Genomic DNA, 13,852 nt, shown 5'->3' with positions numbered 1-13,852 from the left:
ACACAGGCTGGCCCATTCCCCTTGCATTTATTCAGGAATCTCTGTCCAACTGACAGCACAGGCTCCTGGTGCTGTAGGAAATGCAGCAGTGGCACCTGAGCCCTTGCTCTGCATCCCTCCCTTCATACCCTGCTCAGAAACACCAGCATTGGTCTAAAGTCATCAGTGAAAAGTAGAGGATGGGCTGGCACACCCACAGTCCTGCTGTGCCAGCAGCATTCTGGCAGAAGGAAAGAACTGCAGAGTCTCACAGTCCACACACACTGAAAGTGAAAAAAAAACCCACCAACAACCCTAGACTCATTCTGCAATCAAACAGGTTTTTATTGTATGTTTGTGAACATTTGTGCAATAAATACAGCTCAAAGTATAGATTTTTTTTTTTTTCCCCCAGCTCCTTAAAGCATAAGAATTCTTCCCTTTGTCGTAGTGGTGTGTTGATGCTGCACAGTAAGAAAGGCTGCTGGATGACAGGGACAAGGCAGCTCCTGACAGTGAGTGTTGTGTGGAATTCGTAACAGCAAGCAGAAGTTTTCAGAAATGAGCTTGGTGGGCAGATGAGACTGGTCTGGCTGCTTAGAGGAACCTCTGCGAGCCAGAGCTCTAGAGCCAGCCACAGCTTGTGCAAGAAGTGGGAAATAACACTGCACATAACTTCAACATGATCCTTGAGTCATTGCCTGATAACTGCTTGCAAAATATTGTACAGATTTTACTGGATAATTGTCTTCAGGTGAGAAAATAAAAGCATTATCGCAGAGCCAGCATTAGACCACAAGGACTGACATTCTCTTACAGTGACACACAAATACAGCATAAATACAAATATCCACGTGCAAAATAGTTCTCAGGTTTAGTCAGCACTTGCATAACCAGCACAGGTAAACAGAAGATGCAAGGCACACACTTCAGAAAAAAAATTATTAATACAGTTCTGTTCAAGCTCTGGCCTTAAGCTTCAGGTTAAAGACTGAACAAACTGCAGTGTCTTTCTTGGTCCTCAGAACACTTGAAACAAAGATGAGCCCAGTGTTTCATGCAGCCCTACCATGACCAACCAGGACCAGGCCAGCAATGAGGTTCTCAGACATGCAAAAATGCATCACACTTATACAAAGTTTTGCAGGGGAACTTCAGCCCTGCAGGATTCCCTGTCCCCTTCTCTTTGCTGCCTTCGTCCCTGCTAGGGGAAAGAGCTCTGGAAAGTTTTTCAGTCATTCAGCAACTCCATTTACTTCCCCAATTCCTCTGGTCAGACAGGGTTGCTACTGTGAGTAAGAGGGGCTGGTGCCTGCCTTTTCCTCCTTGTGCCAGTGTAGAACAGGAGATAGCCCCTCTTCTTAACAAACCACAGGGGCAGAGGGGAGCAGGTGGATTTCCTTGGATCCTTTGGCTTATTTGGATTGCTCTAGACTCACATCCCCTCTGCCCTACAAGTTCTAACCACCCCTTATTTCTCAGTCCACAATACTGCCTGTTTTCATTACACTATTGAGATTGAGGTATGAACAGTAAACTAATAAAAACAGACTCAAACCTTCACACTTCTTTCTTGCCCACTGATTTTCTGGCCCACCTCCAACATGCTTCTTGTGGTGCTGTTCTGAAAAGCAACTTTGGGAACCTCCTTCTGCCTTCCTCACATTTCTTGCTGAATTCAGTTAGGTTGGGACATGGAGCTTCTACAGGGAAAAAGGAAAAACCCCAACTACTCAAGCACCTCCCTCCCTGCTGCCGTCAGCAAAGGTCAGATGGAAAATCTGGGGGGGAGGCAGGGCGAGAATCAGATAAAAGTCAGTAAAGTAAACATTCAAAAGCAACAACAGTGCCAAAATTTAGCAGCAGTGACAGCTACGATTGCGGCAAACACTTTGGGTTGTATCATCTAGTGAAGTGCACAGGTTCTCTTTCCAGGGTGGGAATCAAAGGATGAAGTGAAAAATACAAGTAATCAAAGAAATAAGTCTCCTGATCTTCCCTGTGAATGAAGGATAGACATGGAAATGCATCTGGCAACAGTATTTGAAGTAACTGGGAGAGGGGTTTAGAAGCTTGGCTGAAATACTGATGTCTCCAGGGGTACAACTGACCACTCACACAGACCCTCAACACTGGGAAAAAAGGATGCCAGAAGCTCCAGAATCAAACACCCTGCCCTTAACTGCTGTAAGTTATTTATGACCCTCTGTGAAGTAGCTGAAAAACACAGTTTGAAAGCTGAGTTATGAGGCTCTGCCAAGCAGCAACAGAGGTAGGACAGAGCTGTTCAGCCCAGAAAAGCTAACACAGGCTTGAAAAGAGTGGTTTTAACATGCAGGTAACACACACTGATACTCACAGCTCAGCCTTCCACAGTAAGGGGGAACAGTGAGAGAGAAATCACTGCACAGCAGAAAGGGGAAAAATAATTAAGAAATCAACCACACTTTAGAACCAATTATTATTGAACTTGTATATTTTTAGACTTTTTATCAGTTTATTCCAGAGCCTTAAGAAAAATTGTCTTGTATCTTAGAGAGGTATATGAATTTAATTGTTAAACTACAGTTAAGGGTAAGTATGGGTCAGGTTAATTCAGCAATAGCCCTATTCTGAAGGGGTAGCCAATGTCTAAGGAAATAAATTGAACAAGGGCAGAATAAACTCAGCATTCAGCAGCATGGCACCAAGGAGTAATCAGAAATCAGTCTGAGGCTTTCTATGATTGCAGCAAAGTTCATAACATACACAAATTTAAGGTGAGAGAGAAGCAGCAAGAAAACAAACGAGGCTGTCACTGCTGGCAGGGGGACACGATCCCTGGTGTCACTTCTTTGGCTTTGAGCTCTGGCTTCCCTTTGGATCACCTCCCTCCTCCATTACCCAGGTAGAGTGCTTCAGTAGCTGTGATTTTTTTAATAATCCCTTTGTTTTCTCTTGGCTGATTCACAACTCCTTTCAGTTTTTGGTTTGGTTCTTTTTTTTTTGTTTGGTTTCTTTTTTAACAAAGCCAACTTTGCTATCCTACCAGCAATAGCCCCATCCTAAACAACTGGGTTTTCTTTAACTCGAGTGGAGAGACAAGCCAAGAAAAATGTCACTCTTGATGATCAGGGCATCATCTTTATGAAGGTCAAGAACAACTACAGAAGCTACTCTTTAAAATGAGGAGGTGGAGAGGCAAGGGGAAGATAATAGATGAAACAGTGCGATTTAAAAAAGCCTTCAGGCAAGAAGCTTGATCCTTTTAAATCTTTCCACTTGTGTTTACTTATCAGGGTGCCACTGGAAAAAAAAAAATAGGTCTGTCTTGGCAGGGGAAGCTGGTGCACCATGCAAAACAAACCCACTAGTTTATGGTTGTCACTTCACTGCCGCGTTTCTACTCAATCCAGTTTTTCCTCAAAAGCAGATGGCTGAAGCGAGTCTCAACTCCAGCCCCTAGGATTTCCTCTTGTTTTACACTGATGCCACCCAAAGGGAAACCCTCCTTTCTTCTCCCTGTCTCCCAGGTCCCATTTTTGTCTCCACAATCAGGCAACATCTACCTTAACACCTCTGCGTGGAGAAACTTATCTGAAACTTTCCAGAGCCCTCTGGAGCCTCTGCCTCATGAACTCTTTATTTCAACACATGTTATGAATCAATGTTTTCGAAAGCCAGACTTTAGACGTGACAAGGGACACACCAGTTAATTTAGGCAATATTTTTTACAGACGTATACACATATATATATATATATATGTAAAAAAATAAAATTGTCTTGATAAGAAACATTGTGTAAGCTGATTAAGAAACAAGTCCCCGGAAGCTGTGCAATACAGCAGGACACACTGGCTGCAGAGCTGACACCGGGATAGCTAACTGCTTATTTTCAGAATTAAAAAATAAAAAAAACAAACAAAAAAAAAACACCAAAAAACCAAAACACACATCAAAAAACACCCCCTAAGACCATTCTACTTAAGGCCATTTTACTCGAGAAATAAACCTGATTCTTTGTTGGAGACTGCAAAACGCTGGCCTTAGTTGGATTTCCTCTCCCGCTCTCGTGCGGTCACGAAGTTCAGCAGGTCGATGGCTGTGACGATGCCAAACACCATCTGCCTCTTGCTGGAGGCGCCATCAGTGTGATCTGCACGGAAAAACAAAGGGAATTCTGGCTCTAGCAGGCACAAACCCACATATCCCACTTGGTTTTAACGGCACTGCTCGTAAAGGCAGGAGCCAAACCAGCCCAGCTCCACGTGGCAGGGCCTGGAGCTGGTGGTTCCCTGGAGCACAGAGGGGGGACCCAGATGGCATCCTGGCCAACAGTCACAGAGGAAGTGACAAGGATTTTCAGTTCAGAAAGGCTCTCAACAAACCTGAAACGTTAGGGAAGGAAGGGTAAGGGTCCCCCAGATTGACTCTTTTTGAGTTGAAAATTCAAACCACACCCTCTGCTATAAAGTGCATTTTCCTCATACATTAGTTTCTGTGGCTCTACTTGAAACAGCTGCAAGTGGCATTATCCCACTGGAACCAGGGGCCACTTGAATGGCCCAAAGGAATCACATTTTGAGGAGGAAATGTGACACTACCATCTCCATGCCCCGCTGTCAAATACAGAGTATAAAGATCACAGTACAACATTTTACCATTTATATCCAAAAAACTCAGTAACCATTTAATCTTTGCTGCACTGAGAGCACAGATGGAAGTGATTTTTTCCATTGTGAGCCTAAGCCTTTGACCTGGGAACCAAGTGGCCACCTGACCTCTGGCCCTTTAACTATGGTCTAAGTTCCCTGTGTCCTGAAGTCTGGTTGTACTGAGATGTTTAGTCTACTTTATACTCAGTTTGTTCAGCCAGTTGGATTGCCCTGGGCTTTACATTTACTCAATCTCTGTTCCACTGCAAGCTTCCAGTGAGATTTTAGGTTTATAAATAGCCAGCACAGAGCCAAGAGCACATCCTTGTGGAGATTATTGGGAACAAACCCATATTTGATGTCTATTCTTCTCACAGTTATAATTGAGATAGCTATCAGATAAATTTATCTGGTGAGTCTTAATGTTGTTTTTAGTCTAGTTTCTCAGAGTTTGTAATTTTACAGGTTGCCTGCTACAAGCAAGATGAAACAGGAAAAAATATTATTCACATGTAACAGTGATATACCCCCAGCTTTGAAGACTTATTTAGTCATTTCCAGTTCATAAAGAAGGCAGTTTTGAGAAGGATGAAGAAAAGTAGAGTTTGGAGGGTAAACATCAAGTGAAGGTAGTTTAAATAAAATAAACAGGAAAAAGAAATATTTTTGAGACAGTGATGTCAGTGTCAACTTCTAGATCTTACTAACTTCTATGAAGTTGCAGTAATTTTTTTGCTTTAGAAAGACAAAAAATTGGAGAGCAGTTAACCAGAATTAAAGAGCTACTGTCTAACTAAGCATGGAATGGTTTGGGTTGGAAGGGACCCTCAAAGACCGTTTCGTTCCAAGCCCTTGCCATGGGCAGGGACACCTTCCACTACACCAGGTTGTTTTAAGTCCCATCCAGCCTGGCCTTGGAACACTTCCAGGGATGGAAGTTAGTGTTAGTAGCACATAGTTAGAGAGAGAGAAGGAGAATTAGGCTTTTTCAGAGCTTGTTTACACATTAGCACTCACTTCTTGTCACCACTCAAAGATTCCCTCTCACAAGTACATTGTACTTACACTGAATCTGCTCATGAACCACTAGAGCAAAGTGGTCTATTTCCAGGATATGAGAGAGCTTCCCCAAGTTGTCTTTCAGGTTAATCTGAGGAGAGAGATTCACAGCTTAAATAAAACACTCCTTTCCTATGTTTAGTGGTTGATAAAACCCACACACTCTGTGCAGAGCTAAAACCAGCACATCAGCATTTGCTCTTATCTGAAGTACTGCAAACTGCCAGCAAATCAAAGCCAACTTAAAAGATCAGTTTTCTTTGTTTCTAATTTCCAAGAAAAGGAAGCACTCAATACATGAGGGTACTCACTCTGATTCTCTAAACATAACAAATATACTGAATATCTGAAAAAAATGTTAATAATAGAAGAAGGTCAAGTGTTCCACGTGTCTTAACAAAAGAAGTTACTATAAAACTCTTTATACTTGGTGATTTTCTTCCACCAAGACTGGGAAAAAGTGAAAGAATCAGGCTGCAAACCATTGCGGAAGTGAACACAATCTTCAAAGGCAGCAGGTGAAAAGCCCAAACAAGCCAAAACCAAACCAAAACCAAAACCAAAGGTGAAAGATTGCTGAGCTAACACTGTATTCAGGTGCAAATCAAGGAACTGAGAGTTAAGAATTCATTTTTAGTGAAGTTCAACTTCGCTAAGACTAAACAAGTGCACAGCCCAGCTTTTGAACCTGGGTTCAAAGCTCTCTGAAGGGGTAGAGCCCCTTGCCATCAGACTGTGTATCATCCATAGGGCTGTTTCCAGGGATTGGGCAGGCTCAAGGAAAACAGCCTAAGCAGTCCCTTGGCAGCACTGGGACAACTATGAAGACATATTTATGTTTTGAGAGGCTTAATGGATATTTAACAGAACCCCCATGGAGTTTTCACTCGTCTCACTAGTGCTCATTCAAGCTCCCCAAACATTTTACCACGAGTCTTCCCACATTTAGGCATTTTAAAAAACTTACTAAGTCTTTAAGGGAATGAGTCTACACACGTGGTACTATACTACACCATGGAACTAACACCTGACTCCTCAAGGATGCTCCTCCTCTCCACTGGCAAACAGTGCTTGTTTGGATTGGCAAATTATCCCGTGACTGGTGCTTCAAATTCCCAGAGCACTGTCCTACCAGGGACTTCAAAAAAGCTGTATCCACTCCTTTTCCAGTCCAAGAGACTGCCATAAAATGATTGTGGTGATCCTATCAAAGAAAGCTTCCCACATTATAGAATCACAGAATGGTTTGGGTTGGAAGGGGCTTTAAAGATCATCCAGTTCCAACCCGCCTGCCACGGGCAGGGACACCTCCCACTAGACCAGGTCCATCCAGACAGGTTCTTGATTAACTTCAGGGACGGGGAGTCCACAACCTCTCTGGGCAATCTAAAAAAGCCAGAAAATACAAAAAGATGCCTCTGCCTTGGCAGCCACAGGCTAAGCCTGCCTCTTATTCATGTGTGCCGTGGTATCCTATGTGGGATATGAGAAGTCACTTCAGTGGCACAGATGATCTGTTTTCCCAATTTCACCAGTAAACAAGCCAAATAATCTTGACTAAAGTGGTAAGAAAAGCAAAACCCACAGTACTTCTGAGGTTATGTGCATTTAGCCATGTTTCTCCATCAAAAACATCAACTCAAATAGGAAACAACCAACGAATGATGCCTCCAGTTAGCACATTAGCAATACCACTGCTTGTGTCACTCCCCTTCCAACCTCCACCAGAAGGACATACCAGAACTGATGGTAAAAGAAATGGTTAAGCTGCTCTTTGCTGAAGAAGCACGAGAAACTTCAAGCTGCCCATGGCAAAAGCCACAACCTCAGAAGTGCAGAGAATTGGCCGGTGCAGCCGACACCAGCATAGCCACAGAAACAGTCACACACCACCAGCCCCAGAAACACCTAAGGTGTCCAAGGGAGGCAGAACACGAGCTAAGCAGTTGTGTTACGCACCACATATCCACATGATGCTTGATTATCTGCCTGGGAAGGAAAAAATAAATTTACATGTGTCCATAAAGAGCCGGCATCCTTGCTCAGCCAAAGGGACCTGGTGGCTCGTGGACCGAACAAGAAGCATTACACACACTTGCAGAGCACAGCACTTCATCTACTTTGAGACAGCCTTCAAACCTAAAACCCGGTGTAAACTAAGTCAAGAACCCCATGTTAAAACCAAAATTCTTTCCTGCAAGAGAATCAAAGCAACGATAACACTATTTATATATTTTAGAAGAGCGCTCCTACAGCTGGGAAGTTGTGCTACCATAGAATCACAGAATGGTTTGGGTTGGGAGGAACCTTAAAGATAACTAGTTCCAACTCCCCTGCCATGGGCAGGGACATCTTCCACTACCCCAGGTTGCTCAGAGCCCCATCCAGCCTGGCCTTGGAACAATTCCAGGGATGGGGCAGCCCCAGCTTCTCTGGGCAACCTGTGCCAGGGCCTCACCACCCACCACACTGGAAGGACTAACACCAAAATTCACATATCTTGACAATATCAGCTTTCAGCAGCCAACCCCTTTCACAAACCCCTGCTTCAGCAAGGCATCTGACACGTAAGGCAAAACATTGCTTGTTTTCAGCTGATGCAGAAGTTATTTAGCTGAGCTGTTTCAACATCTCCCTGTCTCTTCCCCTGGATAGTTACACATTGCCCACATTTGTGCTGGGGTTTTTGGGGCAGGAGGAAACAACAGACACACTGGAAGAAAGCCTGATGAATAGAAGAGCACAGTACAGCCACAACACAAACCTAGGAGCTACTGAGCGATCTGGGATAGGGTTTAGAGTATGTCTGTGCTCAATAACAGCTGCTCTGCATGGTCCCAGGTAAACCTTATCCAAACATGATGCCACTGAAGTGTTGGGACACCTATTCCAGACCACTCAAACCAGAGAACTAGGAGCTGTACAATATACCTGCCTACCTGTTGAAATTGCTTGTAGATTACTTTTCTGACTTCATCAGAAGGCTGAACTTTTCCAGCAAGCAGCGAGGAAAGCATGTTACCCAGGGTAACCATGCCCAAAATCACCCTGGGGAGGGAGAGAAAAGACAGGGCTAAGCAGCACAAAAGCCTCAGGTGTTCCTGTAGATAAAAGCATCCACTCTCAGCCAACATGGAGAAGTCAGTTCAGCTACTTCATGGTAATAATTCAACATTATTGATGGTATACTTGGATTCTGTGTCTCTGCAGGAGACAGAGTCCAGTTCTCAGATGTTCTGGAGACGCACACACAAGTCAGCAGGTGCTGTGGGTGCCTGGCCCTTCTTTGTATCTCTGCTCCTTGTAACTGCAGAGCTTCCTGCAATCTCAGGGAGCTTCTGAAAAGCACCAGCTACTTCATTGTTTTACACCCTCCCCTGTCCTTCTGAAAGGTGTGACAGCCCATGCTCACCCCAGTTTTGCTCATTCCCCTTCTCCCTACAAGGATCTACAACAATTCATTCCTTGATTTAGCACCGCAGTTGGACAGTAATTGAGCAACTCTTGGTTATTCAGCCTGTCTACAGGAGACCTACAGGGTAATAAGGCAAATTTCAGCTTGCTGGGGACACCCTGGGTTATAGGGGTAACTACAGCATTGCACTGTAACACAGTGTTCTGAAGAAACTGGGTGAACACTGTGGTGGAGCTGGGTAAGTTTGGGTTTGTTTGTTTTAAACAAGAATTTTTTTGCTTTGTTAAGTTAAACAGTTATTATCAAAAAAAAAAAACCAAACCAAACAAACAAAAAAACCAAACAAAACAACTACATTATCCTGCAGAGACACACTGAGTAAGCATATCATAATAATCATTAAGAGTCATGTGGAGAGCAGGACACTCCTGGCGTGACAACATCCCAAGTCCATCCAGCATTGGTGTGTTTAAGCAGCATTTCTGAACTGTGTTACTATAACTGAAAAAAAAAAACATGATTGAGAGGATATTATGCTTCCAGCAAGCACTTAAAAGACACCCCTTGGGACCTGGTGAAGGAAGTGATACATATGGATGAATAGTGATATATGTGGACATACCCAGATTCATCAACAACTGGTACCTGGTCGAATCCCTTCTCCCGGAGAATTTCGACAGTCTTTGCACAGGTAACAGTTGGAAGCACAGTCAGGGGAGCAGAGAGGCTCAGCTCCTGAACACTGATGTTCCACCACCTGGGGACGAAGTTAAAAAACAAACCCATGCAAGATTTATGGAGAGAACAGAACCAGCTCTTCATGTACAGTGGCCTTCAGCATTACAGGAATGACAAAAGGCTGCAAGGAAGAGTCAGGATTCAACCAGAGTCAATAAAACTTCAAGGTTCTGAAGTTTTATCCTCAATATCAGAAAGTCACTGAAGTGTGAGACGGCTTGAAGACCGAAAGTCTTTTCCTCATTTCATTGACTTTCTAGGATTTGACAGTTAGTGGAGAGAACTAATTTCCCCAGTTTCAATATTTACATCTTATACAGAAAATTTTGTGCTCCTACTGAAAGATCTACCCATATTTTCAGTCATTATAGGCAACAATTTAGGGAAGAGTCCCTTTCACCTTTGCAGATTTGCAGTTGTTTGCGCTCAAGAACTCTGATCTCAGAAGGGTTCTTTGGATACTACTTTTTTTTCTATTATTCCATACAAAAAAAAGTCATTAAGTACCAAATTTTCATCTGCTGCCATGCAACTCAAAGCAAAATGTCAACTAGGCAGATTTGGTTAATAGCTGCAATTATATATCAAGACAATGAAAGATTAGCTAAATCAAAGGAGTAGTGTAAATTCAAATCAGCTTTGAATTAGCAGCTGCCATAAACTCGATTGAATAGACTCATGAAAATCCAAATGTATCTCACAGATTTACCAGGGTTTGTTGCCAAGGTCCTCTTCTTTCATGAACCCTTTCTGAATCATCCATTTGTCACTCAAAAACTTGGACCTGGAAAATCATTAGGAAGTGAAAAGCTCATTAGCAGGTTGAACATCTGACAGCAAACACAGGCAACTGTTTACAGCTCACTACCACTCACAACCAAAGGGTAATTGAAAACAGACCACCATTTGCTATCCAAGCTTACCAGCCAGGGACATGGAGGAAAATATTCATAGGAAGAAAAAGGAATCCCACAGGAAACAAAGTTCCAACTACATCAGTCCCTTTCAATACAACAGAGACACGGCCTGGAATGGAGATGTGCCAGGCAAGGTCTGTCTGCAGCTTCTAGATGTTTCTAGTTTCCAGTATTGAGTTGGATGCAACAAAAGTCAGGAAACACAGCTAAAGATACCATGGTTTGGGATATGCTTCAATGCAGTAGGAGAAAAACTTCTCAGCACAGCTCAGAACCCTCACACTTCCACCTGCAAACTCACCCTGACAGTGGCTGCTGCTGCTGCAGGAGCGCTGGGCTCTGCTGTGGGCACAGGGATGGGATAATACCAGAGGTCCCCCATAAATAACACAGTGAAACCAAGCCCTTTGCTGTGAAAGATGCTAACCAGTGATGACTACCTACTGAAATGAGAGCTCAGCTTTCAAAGGGAAAACGTCTACTCCATGTCAGGCCCTTTTTAGATACCCTGGAACTTGTGCCCCAAACACATTCCTGGGTGATATGTGACACAGGTATTCAAATTGCCACTGCTGTAAGGAGGTCTGAGGGACTGCCTCACCCCTTTCCCAGGCAGAAAACCAGCAGGCTCTTACATGTAGTTTCTGATAGAGTCAGGTAAGATGACAACACAGCGCTGGCCCTCCTTCAGCTCCTTGGCTGCCTTCACAGCCACAGACATGGCGCTGCCTGAGCTGCCACCTGCCAGAACACAGAGCAGAGGCAGAACTGTCACGCCACGAGTGAAATGAGAATGACCAAAAGGGAGAAGGAGAGAGAGTGAGAGGAGCCCAGAGTGAGGAAGGCAAGTTCTGAGGTGGAAGGAGGTCTCTCTGATCTGCACAAGGCTTCAGCCTCCCACAGAGAAACCCAAAGGATCCACATCTGCTCTTACCGCACAGCAGCCCCTCCTCTCGGATCAGCATGCGAGCCAAAGCAAAGGACTCCTCATCATTGCTCTTGTACCACTGGTCCACTGCCTGGGAAGGGGCAGGAAGACAGAAAGAGAGGGCTATTTAAGTGGGGAGGGACAGGGGAACTACACAACCAGTGTGAATTCAAACCCATGCTCTTTGAGGTAACAGCTGCCCTACCGAGCCATGTGCCTGGGTTTCCATCCTCCAAATACCAAGTGTTTTTGGTTTGGTTTTTTTTGCCAAGGTAAGATGATCACACCAGTACAGCAGGCTCCTTATTGGAACCTCACTGTGGGAACAGGCTGCTGTGAGTCAGCCACGGAGAGCATCAGTTTCTGCCCCTCCTGGAGGGCTTCCCAGGGACACAGGCTCTGCTCAGGATGCTGTCTTTGTCCAGGAGGGGTTGGGATGCTTTACTGGAGACTTTTTTATCTTATTGGTTAGTTGGTGGTTTTGTGTTTGTTGTTGTTTTTATTGTGTGTGTTTTGTAGTATGTTTTGTTTGGTTTTTTTTTAAATGCAAAAATAAATTTGTTCTAGGAAAACATTATCTACTCACAGCCTTTTGACCTGGCACTGTACAACAAACAATCTGAGGACTGCTGATGGAAAGAACAGGAATAGTTCTGTCTCCTCATCCTCCCATTTCAGCTCAAAGGAATACTTCCCCAAAGTTCTTCCCTCTGCCTTTCACCTCACTCCTGCACCCCACCAGAGGGCAAAGGGCAGTAGAACCAAGCAGCACGACTTACAGATCTATCCAACACCGTGGGGACAAAATCATATCCGATTCCCTCCACTTCATACGTTGTCTTGTCAGTCTTGTTCAGTGATTCTGGTGCAGCGAGGATGGAGCCCTCAGGATCCACACCTATGATCTGGAGAAGCAGTTTCCACTCAGGCCACTGTGACTCATTGCTTTTGAGGACACAGCACGTGTGAGCACCAGCCTTGTTGCAGCTGCTGGTGTCACACTCAGCCAAGCCAACAGCAACAAATGGTCTCCTACTCATTTTTCAGGCAAGATTCACTTCCCCTGAGAGCAAAATGCTTTGCTGCTTCAGGCAACACATCCCAACTCTTCAGGATGTGCGGACACTGAGGGGCACCACTTGTTCTATGTAGGGGTTTGCTTGTTTTAAACAGAAGACAGGGTTTCCCCAAGGCAAGACTGTCCTCATTCACTGGTCAGGCCTCATTACAGCCAAGACATCTTGGGCCAAGTCTAAGCACATCAGTTTTATCTTCTTTACCACTCCCTGCCTACGATGTAGGAAAATGTTGATGATGGAAGCGGGATACCAAGTGAGGATCTCTGTGCAGAGACAGTTACACCAGAGAAAACCTCAGTAGCTCCAAAAAAGTTAGTGATGACACAGTCAGAGAGGAAACACGAGGCTGCAGAGTGTCACGCCAGAGGAGGTGATGTGCCAAGTGGAGCAGTGTGAGGTCAGCCCCACTGGACAGAAATGCATTAGGTTTGTCACTTACTTTGCAGCCTGGACACTTCTCCTTTAGCTTTCTGGAGACGCCAGTGATAGTCCCTCCTGTGCCAGCCGTAGCCACCAGCATGTCTACCTTTCCTGTTTGAGGGTGAGGGACAGAAGGCAGTTGTGAAACCTCCAACAGAACGATGGACTAAAACCCCACTTACACCTAAGTATGGAATTTTTTCAATAAAAACACAGCAAGTGGCTGAAAAGGGCAAGATAAGGCCCTTTGCTTCCCAAAAGCTGTTATGAGACCTGTCCTGAGCCCACATTGCTCAGTCCTCATTTACTCCAACAAGGGTTTTGAAATGTCCATCCAGAGGCCTGGCAAGGCACCAACTTGTGGCACTTTGGACACAGCTGGAGGTGGCCCATGAAGCTGACAGCTGCAGTTTTCCTGTTACTGTATTTGCTGATACAGATAATTCATTCTCTAACTTAAACCAAGCAGCCCATTATATTAGTTAATTAGCTGAATGAGTGCCAAGAGCATGGGTTAGGCATCCACAGAGAGAACTTATAACACAACTACTCTCCCATTTTCCAGTGAAAAAGATTGTTTGGTCACTTAGCACTCAGAGTGAATGTGGATATATTTTATCCCTCTGTCACCACCTACAGTTTCCCTGGTGCATCCACATGATAGCTTTGTTAATTAAAAAATA

General features: G+C 44.3%; 1 protein-coding gene across 2 annotated transcripts in view; it reads right to left on the bottom strand.

The window, feature by feature from the left end:
- Window positions 1–300: 300 nt before the first annotated feature.
- The window catches only part of LOC126648702 (cystathionine beta-synthase-like protein), a 28,133-nt gene continuing 14,581 nt past the window's right edge, over window positions 301–13,852 (bottom strand). The window contains exons 9-17 of one of the 2 annotated variants that reach the window (XM_050332113.1): window positions 13,189–13,280; window positions 12,450–12,575; window positions 11,677–11,761; window positions 11,378–11,483; window positions 10,535–10,609; window positions 9,710–9,844; window positions 8,612–8,720; window positions 5,679–5,763; window positions 301–4,114 (exon numbers count right to left, since the gene is read on the bottom strand). In XM_050332113.1, coding sequence (XP_050188070.1) covers window positions 4,005–4,114; window positions 5,679–5,763; window positions 8,612–8,720; window positions 9,710–9,844; window positions 10,535–10,609; window positions 11,378–11,483; window positions 11,677–11,761; window positions 12,450–12,575; window positions 13,189–13,280 — 923 coding nt within the window. In that variant the 3' untranslated portion in view covers window positions 301–4,004. Of the gene's footprint in view, window positions 4,115–5,678; window positions 5,764–8,611; window positions 8,721–9,709; window positions 9,845–10,534; window positions 10,610–11,377; window positions 11,484–11,676; window positions 11,762–12,449; window positions 12,576–13,188; window positions 13,281–13,852 lie in introns of those variants that run through there. The other variant, XR_007630880.1, reaches the window with a different exon arrangement.

The sequence above is a fragment of the Myiozetetes cayanensis genome, unplaced genomic scaffold (assembly GCF_022539395.1).
Source record: "Myiozetetes cayanensis isolate MyiCay16 unplaced genomic scaffold, myiCay2020 scf5-8, whole genome shotgun sequence".
Taxonomy (NCBI): domain Eukaryota; kingdom Metazoa; phylum Chordata; class Aves; order Passeriformes; family Tyrannidae; genus Myiozetetes; species Myiozetetes cayanensis.
Note: the sequence above shows the minus strand (reverse complement) of the source record. Positions and strands in the feature narration are given on the sequence as shown.